Below are 13978 nucleotides of genomic sequence, written 5' to 3'. Positions count from 1 at the left end.
ATTGTGTGAAGGTTTTAATTTCATAATGTATACAACTTGAAGATTTAATTTAATGAAATATAATTATAAAATTAAAACTAACTTAGCTCTAAGTACATAAAGTAAAAAATAAAAACCGAAGTATTGTTATGTTAGATTTCACTAAATACATGGGAGAAAATATATTACATCTGGTTTAGAGGAAAAAGAACGAATGGATCTTGTAGGATTCTCGAGAAATTCTTCGATTTCTTCCGAAAGTGGATGATTATTCACTACTTCTCACATTCCGTGAATAGTCGGGACATTGAGAAATACTTCTGCTCACTCTATTTTTTATTTTTTATTTCTTTTTGGTTCGACAAATATAAAATTGTAATGTAAAACCAACATTCGACCTCAAGATAGATAATAAAGATAATAGATGTATTTTTCATTCAACTACTTTCCCTCATTGTTATTCTTAATAAATTATTAGCTACTTCACAAGATTTAACCATTGTCTCATCCTAAATATCATTTTTTTTCTAAAATCACACCGCAAACAAAAGTTAAAAGGAGTAGAGATATTTTAACCCTACTCCAAATTTGCAGCCAAGTTCATGATTAGAATAACTTAAATGCTGATTGAAAAAACATTATATTTACTACTTTAATACATACACATACATTACAAAAAGAAGAAACTAGTAGTTCAAATTTTCTGAAAATAATGATAACTTTTAAGCAGAAAAGAAACCTCATTAGTCAAAATACTGATAATTTTATTCCAACAAATCATTTCATCCACACATTAAACTAAAACTTTAGTACCCAAAAAACAGAAAAAAAAATTCTCAACAGCAAACTGAATTAGAAACCTTCCATGTGTATTGTGTAATGTTAGGCCCCAGAAGGTGACCTGCATTATTAAAAGCAATATCTCCACAACAGGGAAACCCCCAAATTGGCCATGTTTTCATAATTTGGTTTTCACTTCATTGACTTTATGATAAACCAAAAGAATTTTGCACCTAGAAACGTTCAAATATGCTTTTCAGTTCAAAAGAAAGGCATCTCAAGGAAAGAGAAATGAACCCAGAAGAACATCTAGATATAAACCAATTCAGATGATCTGAATCGACAAAAACACACTCGATAACCCGAGAGGATCTAGTTGTCTTATGACCCGTCAAGGCGGGCAGGCAATAGAAGAAAGTAGCCCCATCATCTAACAAACAGCCAGACTAGAATACCTTATGTGGAAAGAGATTTTGAAATGTTCAGAAAGTTTTGCAGAGACAATATATACAGCAACATTAGCTCTGTCTGCTATATACTAACATTTTTTTGAGCTTTTCAAGTCACCTTGTGATCTCTCCAGCAATTTACTTGGACACAAGTAACTAACTGGTGCAACCATTATAACAATCAACTTTCCATGTGACTTGTTTGCACCAGTTTCCTTGAGTTTTGCTGCAACTAAAAGTCCGGTGAGTCACATCCTATCCATATTTTAACATGTGGGAAGAAAATTCGCAGCAAGGGCTTTGATACATGTTTTCAGAGAGAGAAAAAGGGAGAAAGTGCGAAAGACCAGGATGGGGGGCATCTCGTTCCGACCATGAGCTGCTTTCCAAAATTAAACAGCTGGGTGATCTGATCACCATGTTTGGGTAAATACTATGAGCTATAAGGAACGGATGTTGCTGGAAGCTTGCGTGAAACAGATGATACTTCGTGAGTGGCAACAGGCTTATTGGATAACCGTCGCTTGTAGCGCTTGAGGACCGACGCCAAGTTCTCCTTCCCCTTTGGGAAAGCTACATCGCCTGCTGCTGTACCAGTTCGGCCCTTTCGGCAGGAGATTGCAATCTCTACATCCTTGACCATATCCAGAAGCATTGCGGCAGTGGTACATTTTCCCTTGCCTGGTTTTGCAGCAGGAGGCAACATTCCATTTGCAATTTGTGGGCTTGACCTCTGCTGGAATGCTTGAGGAATTTGAAGGCAGAAGCACGGCGGCATTGGTATACGGGGCTTCGAAAATGCAGGATCAATAATACCCTGAAAGTTACCATTAGGGTCGGCAAAATTAGAATCCAAGAAAAAAAAAGTGACAAAATCAAGAAAGCAAGTGAAACAGAACAATGCACTCTTCTGCAATCTGCCATGACGATATAATTGGAGATTCTGATGACAATTCCTACTACATGCATAAATACGAGTTGTTTTTGCATGTTGTATTTAGACTATAAAATAGAAAATCATGCCTGTATATAAACGAATTTATATTTCAAAAAGAAATTCTTGCAGCCTACTACCTACTACGTCATGAGAAGTAGACATTGTATTACATATTCATGTATATAATCTTAAATGCTTAAACAGAGATGGCTAGGTTGGACTCATAAAACAAGTGATGCCATCAGAATTCATGTAATCCATATTGTCCAAAAATATTTCAGTCAACATTTACTGCAACAGATGTAAGATTTATCAAATAAGCCCTACACCAGTGGTATTTTTCAGCAAGAGACATTTTCTGCCTGCCAGTAGGTAAAATGTTATTGATACAGAGAAAAAATAGTCAATATTTACCTGAAGACGATTGAGTACATAAGTGTATTTTCCCCATAGTTCTGGCCGACTTTCCATAAGTGAGAGATCCAGGATTCTGTGAATGCACCATACACCAAAACTTACAATCAAATCTGATCTCCAAATACAGCCTTCCCCACAATGAGGTACTGAGGATATAGAAACATTTGTAAAGTTTGTATCATTCTTCATTCCAGAACCCAATCTCCTATTATCAGGAGAAAATGAAGGAGATTCTTTCATGCGAACCACCCGACTCATCTCCCTCGCTTCAGCTTCACAAATAAATTTCTCTCTGGCAGCTACACAATCAATTAGTTCCTCGTCAGCACCATCACTTTGCCCAAACAACCAGTCTGATCCTTCTAATTTCAAAAGTTTGACAATGCAGTCTCTGAAAGACTGGAGAAGCCTGGCCTCTGAATTCACAACAAAAGAGGCTTCTTGACTAATTGAATGAACCCTCCCAATTCCTTTACTCTCAGGATTGCTATTTTTATCCAAGCCAAATTGTTCAGAAGGCTGTTTAAACCAGAGGGATCCAGAATCCAGATGAGAATTCATTTGTGGTGATAAAGCACCACCGTACACTTTTGATGGAGAAAGCTCATCAAATGCTGAAGGAGCAACTATTCTTGATCCAGAATTTGAGAACGACAGTCCACGAGCTGTTGTTCTACCAATAGATGATCCATAACCAGTCACACCATCCCACTGAGAACTCTTATCTGATACATGCTGATCCCGATGAATATCAGGCAAGCTATGGTATTTCTTTGTATTAGATACAGTCAATAAATTCTCAGCAGTTCCAGAGGGGGAAAGATCATAATATGGCCTGTCAGATTGGGAAGCAGGACTCCTGGATACAGGCAAGTTATGCAATCCAGGGGAAGGGGCCTGACAAGTACCCAAGCCACTTTGAAACTTTTGCCCCATTTTAAATGCAAGTGAGTCTCTCAAGCTTGCACCACCACCACCCAAGGACGGATATTTAAAGCCTGATGGATCCAACTGACTATTCAAGTTATCAGAACTTCTGTCCTTGGCCATTCTACTAAGATAAGATGTAATCTGATAACCATGGACTGTGGCAGGCTGATAATCCCAACTCTCAGAAGAAGGCAAACTGCGCACACTAGAATAGCGCCTCTCTCCAGAGTCAATAGGATTAGGGCTAGAATTAGGATAACATGCATCCCAAAACTGCATGTGGTTAGGCCACAATAATGATGGATGTCCTTTTTGTACTCCGTAGGATGACTCTAAACCTTGTACCCTCTGACTCTTGGTGGAGTCATATAAATTATTTGAAGAAATTTGATCAGATGCTTTGCTTCCAACAGATATGTATCCAGGGAAGTCTTTTCCAGTAGCATCCAATTTCAGAGAGGAAGTTACAAGTTTTGAATCAATTCCCAGCAATAAATCTAGTTTCTTAATCTTTGCATCTTGAGTCGCCTGTCCAAATAAATCATACAATTGTCCCCAAAAGTCATCAAGAATTCCAGTTAGTTGGCGCCTTGCAGCACGTCCGAGTCCAGCTAACCTTGAAAGACTACCAGTACCATTCCCACCTTCTCCACCAAGACTTCTAAAAGATCCAGGACCCTCAGATGTTGATGATGGCATACTCCCAGAAATCTCTTTCAATGACTCTTCAGCCTCCCAATTATCGATCTCATAATCATCCTTCTCAGATCGCAAGTCAGCATCCAGTCCAACAGTTTTTTCAATGGGCTCCACTGAATCAATTTTTAAGATCTTTTTGTCTGCCAATGTTGAATCAGGAACATCATGAGCCACAGTTGAGGATGAGACTAATTCCTCAGTGGATATGAGTTCCTCTGAAACTAACTTCGGGAAGCTAGGAACTACACCACTAGATCGATCCTCACCTTGAGCAACTGAACCAAGCACCGGATCAGGCTCCATAATGTTTTCTGGCAAATTAAAATCAAATTCTGCAGTAGACAAGTCTGAATGACTTTCTATAGGCTCTGTGGTGTATGAACTTTTCCCCAAATCAATATCCTCTCTCTCTGCAGCTGAATCAGGTAAAGTTTCTGGCATATCCCAGTTCGATACTCGAGCATCTAATTGGGCAATAGCAGTGGCAGATTTTAATGGGGTAGCTGCCAACCATAGCATCAGACAGAATGATGAACAAGCAGTACTAAGGAGAACCACATATGGGATTGACATCCCACTCCCCATGTTCCAGCTCAAATTAACTACCCAATCACTGTTACCAAATATCATCTCTACAACAAATACAATTTTCAAACCTAATATTCCAATAAAGATAACAAGTGCTATGAACTCCACAAGCTGCGATATTTTGAAGGCACCCATTATTGGTCTTGATGAAGCAACACGATAGAGGGGAATCAAAGAAGATGGAAGCAAAAGAGCTACCATAACCTGAGAAAATATAAGAAGTTGATACATCCCTTCAGCTCCTGAACTCCAGACACAATAGAGTGCTGGAATAATGGCAACAATCCTAATTGTAGCACAATGGAGCCAACCAGGAATATCTAATTTCAAGAAATTAGTCAGGACCAGTTGACCACCAAGACTCCATGTGAGTGCTGTGATTTGATTTGATAGAAACAGAACAAGTAAGAAGAGAACATATACCACTGGGCTCCTAAATACCTGCATAATTTGGGGTGAACGGGAAATAAGATCAATTTCAATACACATAAAGTAACACTGAGCTACCGTAGCAAGTATCGAAGCAAAATATATTGGGGGAGAGGGGGAAGTGGGGCTAAAGAATACCTGCTCCATTAGAGACAATGCATCTGGGAAGGTGTGCAAAGCAAGGCCACTGCTATAGAATACATTTGCAGCTGAGTTCATGAGAACATTATTCACCACATAAATTCCACTGAATGTGCAGAAGATAGCAAACAAATGATTATTACATAAAACTTCTTTGGAAATGTTTGGCGGACTCTGGTGCTGCTGCAAGAAAATATTGGAAAATCATAACAAAAAAAATACGGACATCTAAATTAATATTATTAAAATATAAAGCAAGGTTGTTAACTTGTGAAACAGAACAAGACTTGTGATTCGTTTTAACTTGTACGATACAATACAAGTTTAATAACACTGATAAAAAGTTCTTTTACCTTGCAGAGTAGAGAAATCTTGATGCTTGAAACTAGGAACTGGGGGGATCGGGGATGTATGTTGAGTACAAGTTATTCACATTCAACACATTATGAAGTTAAATCGGCAAACTTTGAAAGACATCTAGATGCTTAAAAATTGGGAACTGAGGGATGGAAGTACGAGTTATTCACAAAAGCCACATACACTACTTCAAAACTCCTGTGGTTTTTACCAAGTAGAAACTTACATGGAAATTACGAATTTAGCAACATTTTGCAGTTTTGGCCTTTCCAAGGCTTAAAATATGAATATTTGAACATCTCACAATGACAAGAACGTAATTTCTAAAAATATTTACTTATTTATCAAGGACTTTGACAAGGAGAAAATCTATATGCACATTTATCATTCTCTAGCATGGAGTATCCAATCCTAGAAGTTCCAGTATAAATGAACTGCATTAAATGACATCCTAATCATAAGATATTGGATCATCTCTTTTGACTTTCCTTATTTGCACATACACTTTGACCGGGAAAATCAAAACATTTGTAATAGCTAGAGGAGAAAAGAGAAGTACCTGCACAATAGAAGAATGCACATAAAAATTGTGAGGCATGACACTTGCTCCAAGAAGACTCATAAGAGTAAATGCACTCTCTCCATTTAACCTTGTCAGCATGAGATTCATGGAAAGTGGGATTTCAGGTTGACTGATGAGTACTCCAAGAACCAAAGAGAGCAATATACATCCTGCCATGCATATATATAGGAACTTTGCCCTGCCATCTTCCTAGAAAATGGAAACCCATTAAGATAATGAATTACATCAAAGAGAGAATTAAAAATGATTGTGATAACAGTTTAACACTTACCAGAAGGTCAGAAAAAAGGGGAAATAAGGCAGCACCGACACCCGTCAATAGGACACAAGTGAAGAGGTCCCACCCAAGCAGAAGATTAAGTCCATGCGAAATGCCCAGGATCTAGTATGTTTTTTAAATGACATGTTAGCTTTACATCAAAATTGGTTTTCAACCTTTTAAGAAGTTAAATATGATAGAATTAGACCATGATTCGCTGGAAATGTTTCATGACAAAATTGAATCAAAGGTTTGGCTCAAATAAGTTAGTAGAAACAAAGTAAAATTACCATGGTAAGGTCCAACAGAATCACGGAAACCTCTGCTTGAATTCCCAGGAAGATGCATGTACACTTGTCATACTCCTCGCTGCAGATCTTTGGTATTATCAACAGAAAAAAAAAATGAAATAAAAAATGTCAAACCTCCAGAAACGTTTGGCGCCAGCAGCCAAGTAATATAAAAATAACAGTAATCAACCATATACAACCACAAGGCACAGACCAAACTGGAAGAGGAATAATGTGAAGGATACAGCCTAACATTATCAAACATCACAAATCAGTAAGGTCCAAAACTGAAAACAGAGACAGTAACAGAAATTGACATTGCTTACACACATGTATTTAACTGAGAAGCAAGAATACAAATCAACAGAAGAAACTATCGTATTAAATAAAATATCAGAACTGATACACAGGGAGGAAAAAAAAACCAACATCAGTCTACTGATTTTCAGATAAGAGCTGCTCGTAGACACCTGAAACAGTAGCAAATGCACAAAGGTAAGGGAGATACATCCCTCAGATATGATAGACCACTACATCCCTCAGATATGACAGACCACTGATTTGAATACAAGAAACCGATTTGAATACAAGAAGCCTCAAAGACAAATAATTTATACCTGGGCAAGACCTCTTCCAGTGACCACACCAATGCTAGCTGAGAGATACTGGCACAAAATAGCAGCAAAATTGAAAAGAAGCACCAACACAAACAGATCAAACCCAAATCGAGCACCTCCTTCAACAGTTGCAGCCCACTTTCCAGGGTCAACATAACTAATTGAAACCAGAAGCGCAGGTGCAATAAAAGGTATAAACCGATGAACAGCACCCGACAGATGATTCGTATGCAATGTCATAGATTCCATAGTATAAGTTGGGATTTCCCACAATATGGTCTGACAGAGCAGTATTAAAGCTTGGTTAACAAGTCCAGGAAACTAAAGACTTCCTGATAAGTACCAAGATAAATAATTTACATCACAACCGTCCATGTTTCCTACGGTTACAATGTTCCCCACACTTCTACTAGAAAGTAACAACTTCTATTATAAAAAAGTTTCATGCATTGTAAATCACCCCCGTTCCATCATATTTTGCAAATATAACATGTACATCCCATGATTGGTTCAATAATATCATTCCAGCACCTTTTTGTCATCAATTCCAGCAGTCCTAATAGCATAGAAATCTTCGAACTGTAGCTGTGGTTATTTTCCTTGCATTCTTACAACAAAATCCACTTGAACGCCACTCCAGAGTGATATTGATACCCAAATAATTTAGTGACCATCCGAAGAAAGATAAGAGAACTCAACCCAGAAAAGCAAAACTTTGATCTGTTACATATACGACTCCTGATCAAGAAAGAATGTTCTGGTTTCACCAACAGAACAGACCCCGATACACAGGCCACTTCCTCCAATGCCCACTATGACCTAAATCAATAAAATGACATCCGTTAGCATCGAAGAAAATGAAGGGAGAAGCGAAATGCAGAAGAAAATATTTCTAGTGTTTACACAATACATTTGGAGAAACATTAGATGATAGGATATCAAAATTATAATAATAAAATAAAACGGGAGGGTGAGGACAAGAAGAAACGCTGAAAGTTCATAATCCATACCCACTCCACAATTCAACTTTGTTATAAATAAACAAAATTTCGAAATCATGCATGGTGTAAAATATTTTGGAATGAAGATAAGATGTTGACTGAACAAACTGGAAAAGTTGCTAAGACCACATCTATAACTATAAGAAGGAGTAATTCTCAACAAAGGCAGTTTGGCAAACTCTAAAACGCTCGATTTACGGAGGTAGGAGAATTCTACAAGTATGTTCACTACCATGAGTAATCCTACAAATAAATATGCATGCCCTAGCCCCTAACCCTCTTTTTGTCATAGAAAGTCAACAACCATAGCTGCTAATGCAGTCATAGTAGTTCAATTAATATCAGGCCCATTACAATTCAAACCCTAGACGGCCAAAATGCAGAAAAGGGGTTCAAGAAGCAGCAGGGGCATTCATCAAACATTATAAAGGAATTTAAAAAAATTGCAAAAAATACAAATCAAATTGGTTCATACAAAACCCAGTATCCAATAATAAATTGGGCAGTAAAAAGAAAGATCAGAATCCGAAACCACGGATCCGATGCACCTGAAGATGAGGAAGAAGAGAGAGAAGTAAAAACCAAGCTCCATTAGCACGGATTTCGAGACATATGATTGATAACGCTGCTGAAACTTTAATTAAAAGAAAGAAAGAAAAAGGTAGGGTTTCAAAATTCTCTTCTTCTTCTGCTTCTCTTGGTTTGGGTAATTCACCTTCTGGGCTTTGTTGGTGGGAAATCTCATTCAATCCATGTATTTAGTGCGGGCAGTAGATCTCAGAGATGCTTCAGAAACGCCGAGGGAGTTAATTGCATAGGTTTATATATAGAGAGAGAAAGAGCTGAGTTTTTTGGGGGAAAAAAGATGAGATGAGAGAGACTAGAGAGAGATGGAAAAGGAAATTTTGAGATAAAAGTTACTGGTGGGCTTTGTTTCAAGCTATCTTGACGAGAGAGAGAGAGAGAGAGAGAACACGGCAGAAAGAAACTCCAACGAAACCAAAAATTTTACCTTTTTCATTTATAGCTGATGAGAGTGATGGAGTGCTTTCGCTTCGACACTGCCATTTTCTATCTCTCAGAGCTCAAATTATCTGAAATTTTCTTCCTCTTCCTTTTTTCCTTTTTCTTTTTTTCTTTTTTTTTTCTTTTAGCTATTGGATTTGTGAAGTGAAGACAGCTCACGGATGATGGTTACCTTTCCTTGTTTCAGCAAACTTTAGGAATGCGTATTATCCCCAACTGTACGGTCAACTCGAACCCAAACGACGTGTCGGCACAAGAATTAAAATTATTTCTACCATTTTTTTTCAATTTTATTCTTTCTTTCTAATTCAATATAAATTCCCCTCTCGATAACCTCATTTTATTATATCTCGAGATTTCCCTCCTAATTATTTTATTTTGTTATTTACCCGGTATATTAGAATTAACTACTTATTTTACTCTTTTATCCCTCCCCCATGCCTAATTATTCTCCCCTCATTGTTATTTTTTAAGATGAAGACCTGTTTACCTTGTTATATCTATGGGAAGAATATTATGTCTAAATAAAAAGTTGTTAAATCACCTAATAAAAAAAATTAATGTTTAATACTAGTCCAATATAATTATATATATATATACATATATATATATAAAATATTGGATGGGACGAGAACAGGAAACCATTCCAATTAGGTGATAAGGATTCTCCCACTCTAATACTGTAGGAGCCTAAACAAGAATTTTCCGTCTCGTTGTATGGAAAAAAGTCAACTCCTCTACTCTCTATCTCCCTATCTATTATCTATCAAATCTTCCTAAATAGTAAATTTTCACCTCGTTTAGTGTTAGTCTTTGTAGGGAAAATCTACTCCCCTACTCCCTATCCTCTATCACTATCTATCAAATCTTCACCTCTCTCTTATAAATTATAGTTTTGTTCAATAATTATTTTTTACTTTATCGTGTTTTTTAAATTTATTCCGATGGATGACTACTTTTTGAAATATAATTCAAAAATATGTTAAACTATTAAGTATTATATTACAACCATTGAAATCTTTTTAACTGCAAATAACTACACAATACAACAATTTCTCAAATTAAAACACAAACTACATATTACAACTATGACATTGACATGTTTTCCAACATAAATTATTAAAACGGTTCCTACTTTTTTTTAATTTAGCACAATAATAGAGGGTCAGGGATTCGAACTCATGATCTCTTAGTCATATACATGTGTCATTTATTGTTGAACTAAGTTCTTATCGACTTGTTTCTTTTTTTTTTAGGTTGTTGATAGATTATTTATTTATAAAAGTGATCGAAGTTAATTTTTTTGAAAATAACAAATTTGTGAATGACTACACTATTATCTTAATATTTACCTGTCATTTAAGAGATGAAATTTAACATATATTAATAATTTCTTACGTGAAAATAGTGGAAGTTGTGGATTATTGAAACAATAAGTATAATAGATAGACCTTACTAATTAATTAATCTTGCCTGACTCAAGTTGAGTCAAGAAGTATTTGTTTATCAAATTACAAAAATTGAATATTCGTTTTCATTTTTTTTAAGTTATGTTATGACATTTGACAATAAATAAACAAAATTTAATTCGTCGTAAAATATACTTTTTTTCTCTACATGGTAAGACATTGATGTATTATTGTTAATATGAAGTTAAAGTCTTTCTAGATAGACTCTATCATGTTCATGTTTTTGTCAGCAAAAATGTAAGTTGATTAATAACATTAAAATCATTGAAAATTATATTAAAATTCACTAAGTAGCGTTTGTTTTATGAAAAAACAAGATTTTTATTGGACGGTATATGAATTCGTACGTTTGTTTTGCGATAATAGAAGATATTTAGACATATCTAGATATCCGGTAACTTAAAATGCCCATCATCTCTTTACATTTTTTCATATATTTACTTTTATCAATTATTTTATTTTTGATTTTATAATTTGATAAATTGATGTAATAATTAACTAAATATATTTATATATTATATTTACATATAAAATAAAAGTTAATTAAATTATACAATGTCTTTATTTATTTTAATATTTTGATTGAATTATTATTAATAATATTTATGACTAATTTTTTTAATGACCAATGTTCATCTGATACTTCTCCTCTTAAAAAAATATAATGTTATAATATAATAAATAAATTTCATTAAAGATAACACCAATTATAATTGTCTTTTTTTAAAACATATTAAAGTTGAAAATAAAATTTATATTTGATATTAATTATTTTTAAACAAATATTATATTAATATAAAAAACAAAATATTAATTTTGATAAAACTAAATCTATTATATAAATGCAAATCATATATGAAGGGTATTTTTGGAACCCAATATAAATTTAAAATACTTCCACAAATAAATCATGTTAAACTAACATGATTATCCAAATATTTACCTACAGATATCTTCATAAATTTTCTAACAAAAATAATTGTGATTATCAAATATAATAGATATCTAATTAAAATTTTGAACATTTTTTTATATACGAAATTCCAAACATTTGAAATTTCAATCATCGTACATGCATTCCCAAAAAACAAACCAACTCTTAAACAATTTCATTTAAGTCGTTTAAGTGGTAGGAAACTTCTCATAAACTTGGTGGTTTAATTATTTTAACATATAATGGAGGGAACCAAGCATGTGATGATTGAAGGGATAATTATTTGAATCAAAGATTTATCTATTAATCAAATATAAATTAAACGATATCATTGATGACTCAATATATCATAATATCAATAAAAAATCTGACTCTACATTTGTAGTGATGCTTGACCAATCAAATCTAGCTTATAATTGATGAATAAAGGATAATTTTTTATGATGCATTTGATTAGCCATATAAAGACTTGACAAAAATATATAGTTGTATCTCATGTTTTATGTGTTTCGAATTATTAATTAAATTTATATATATATATATATATATATTATGATTATTATTTTACAATACTATATAACTTATAATATTATTTTACACGTTTTCATTTTAACAAAAATGAAATGAGTTTATAATAAAATAATATATTTTGTTTATCCATTTTTGTTATCTTTTTTGAATGTAATCATGCATTTTAAAATTTTTAAGTGAAGTAAAATTTTTAGCATTTGAAATCATAGAATCTCAAAAACAGTTTAAAAAACATAAATATGTCAAATATATATTCCCATAAATCTGAAAACAAAGAATTTCGATTGCCACCTTAGGTTATTGCTGTCTTAATTACTTGCTAGTTTGACACAGTCTTTACACTATTCAAATTAGACCATTTGTAATGTGGTATAAGCAAATGTCATCGCCTAAGACCTCCAACCTTTAAATACTTCATATTTTTTTCATATACTATGTACGAATAATATTGTCTATTAATATTAGTTTATAATTATGTTAAAGTAAGTATAGTTCAGTGGTAATTGACATAGAGGTAGTAAATTCGAACCCCTAATCCTAAGTGTTGTAAAAAAATATTAGTTTATAATTATAAATATAATTTTAGAATATAAGATCACAATCAACCAAACATCTAAAACATTATTGAATGTTTCACCAATGATATAGATCTATCTTTCATTAATTTCATTACAAACAAATTTTCCTGGATAATTAAAAAAAAATTATAGGGCCAAATTTAAACTATACCAAAATTCCATGAACCAAATTTGTAACCTAAGTTATACCATATCAAACGCCCTTGGAAAAAAACATGGTCATTAATCTCATATTATTTCAAACCAATTTATAACCAATTCATTTTTAAAAAATACCAAAACGAGCCTAGCTCAAAGGTAATTGTCATATATCTCAAATCACGATCAAAGATCGTGAGTTTGATCCTCATCCCACATGTTGTATTAAAAAAAAAATCATTCTACCAAAATAATCCTCCATGAATCTTTTGAGTATTTCTCTCCAAGCCTTGGATTCTATGTCAAAAAAGAAAAATAGAAAAAAAATGTTGCTCCTAAATTAATTAAAGTCAACAAGATATACTCACCCCAAAAAAAATCGGTTCATAGATACGGCTATCTCCAAACTTATACGAATCAGTCAACATATCCCACCCTCTTCCAAGAACTAAAACCAATAAATCTTAACTTTGTAGCAGCAAAAATGTAATGTCAAATAAGAGAAGACAGAAGCACAGAATGGGGCCTTAAAAAAGATGATATTTATGGCTGAGGTAGAGACCAACATAGATGCCATGGCCGTGGGGATCCCCTCTGAAACGAAGCCTGACTCATAATCATAATAATACTGACTTACATATGGAGCCGCGAGCTGATAGCTGCATCAGGAATTATACTTGGGAATTGGGAATAGGGCCATAGCCGTAGAGTTGGCAGGGGCAGGGGCATTTTTTTTGGTTGCGGCATTTCTACAAACACTTGGCAGGCAGAGAGGAAAGAAGCGCAGGCCACGTCAAGAAGCCAACTTGACCAACTTGGAGATGACCCAAAATGCTAGTTTTTGTT

At 34.2% G+C, this 13978-nt stretch overlaps 1 protein-coding gene across 4 annotated transcripts; it reads right to left on the bottom strand.

Annotated features, from left to right (window-relative positions):
* Window positions 1–1051: 1051 nt before the first annotated feature.
* Window positions 1052–9610, bottom strand: EIN2 (NRAMP metal ion transporter family protein). 4 transcript variants are annotated; one of them, XM_022288069.2, is made up of 8 exons: window positions 9469–9610; window positions 7456–8274; window positions 6839–6925; window positions 6561–6671; window positions 6266–6478; window positions 5347–5532; window positions 2560–5220; window positions 1052–2025 (listed from the first exon to the last, which is right to left on the bottom strand). In XM_022288069.2, exons 2-8 carry the CDS (start codon window positions 7702–7704, stop codon window positions 1642–1644), a joined length of 3891 nt encoding a protein of 1296 aa, XP_022143761.1. In that variant the 5' UTR covers window positions 7705–8274; window positions 9469–9610; the 3' UTR covers window positions 1052–1641. The 4 variants fall into 4 exon arrangements, with proteins under 4 accessions (XP_022143761.1, XP_022143758.1, XP_022143762.1 ...); XM_022288066.2 differs by lacking the exon at window positions 9469–9610 and adding an exon at window positions 9005–9422; XM_022288070.2 differs by lacking the exon at window positions 9469–9610 and adding an exon at window positions 9005–9422 and having other exon boundaries at window positions 5347–5529.
* Between the last annotated feature and the right edge of the window lie 4368 nt (window positions 9611–13978).

This window comes from Momordica charantia, assembly GCF_013281855.1.
Source record: "Momordica charantia cultivar OHB3-1 chromosome 1 unlocalized genomic scaffold, Mcharantia_2.0 BLBB01000001.1, whole genome shotgun sequence".
Lineage (NCBI taxonomy): Eukaryota > Viridiplantae > Streptophyta > Magnoliopsida > Cucurbitales > Cucurbitaceae > Momordica > Momordica charantia.
This window is presented reverse-complemented; position numbering and strand designations above follow the sequence as displayed.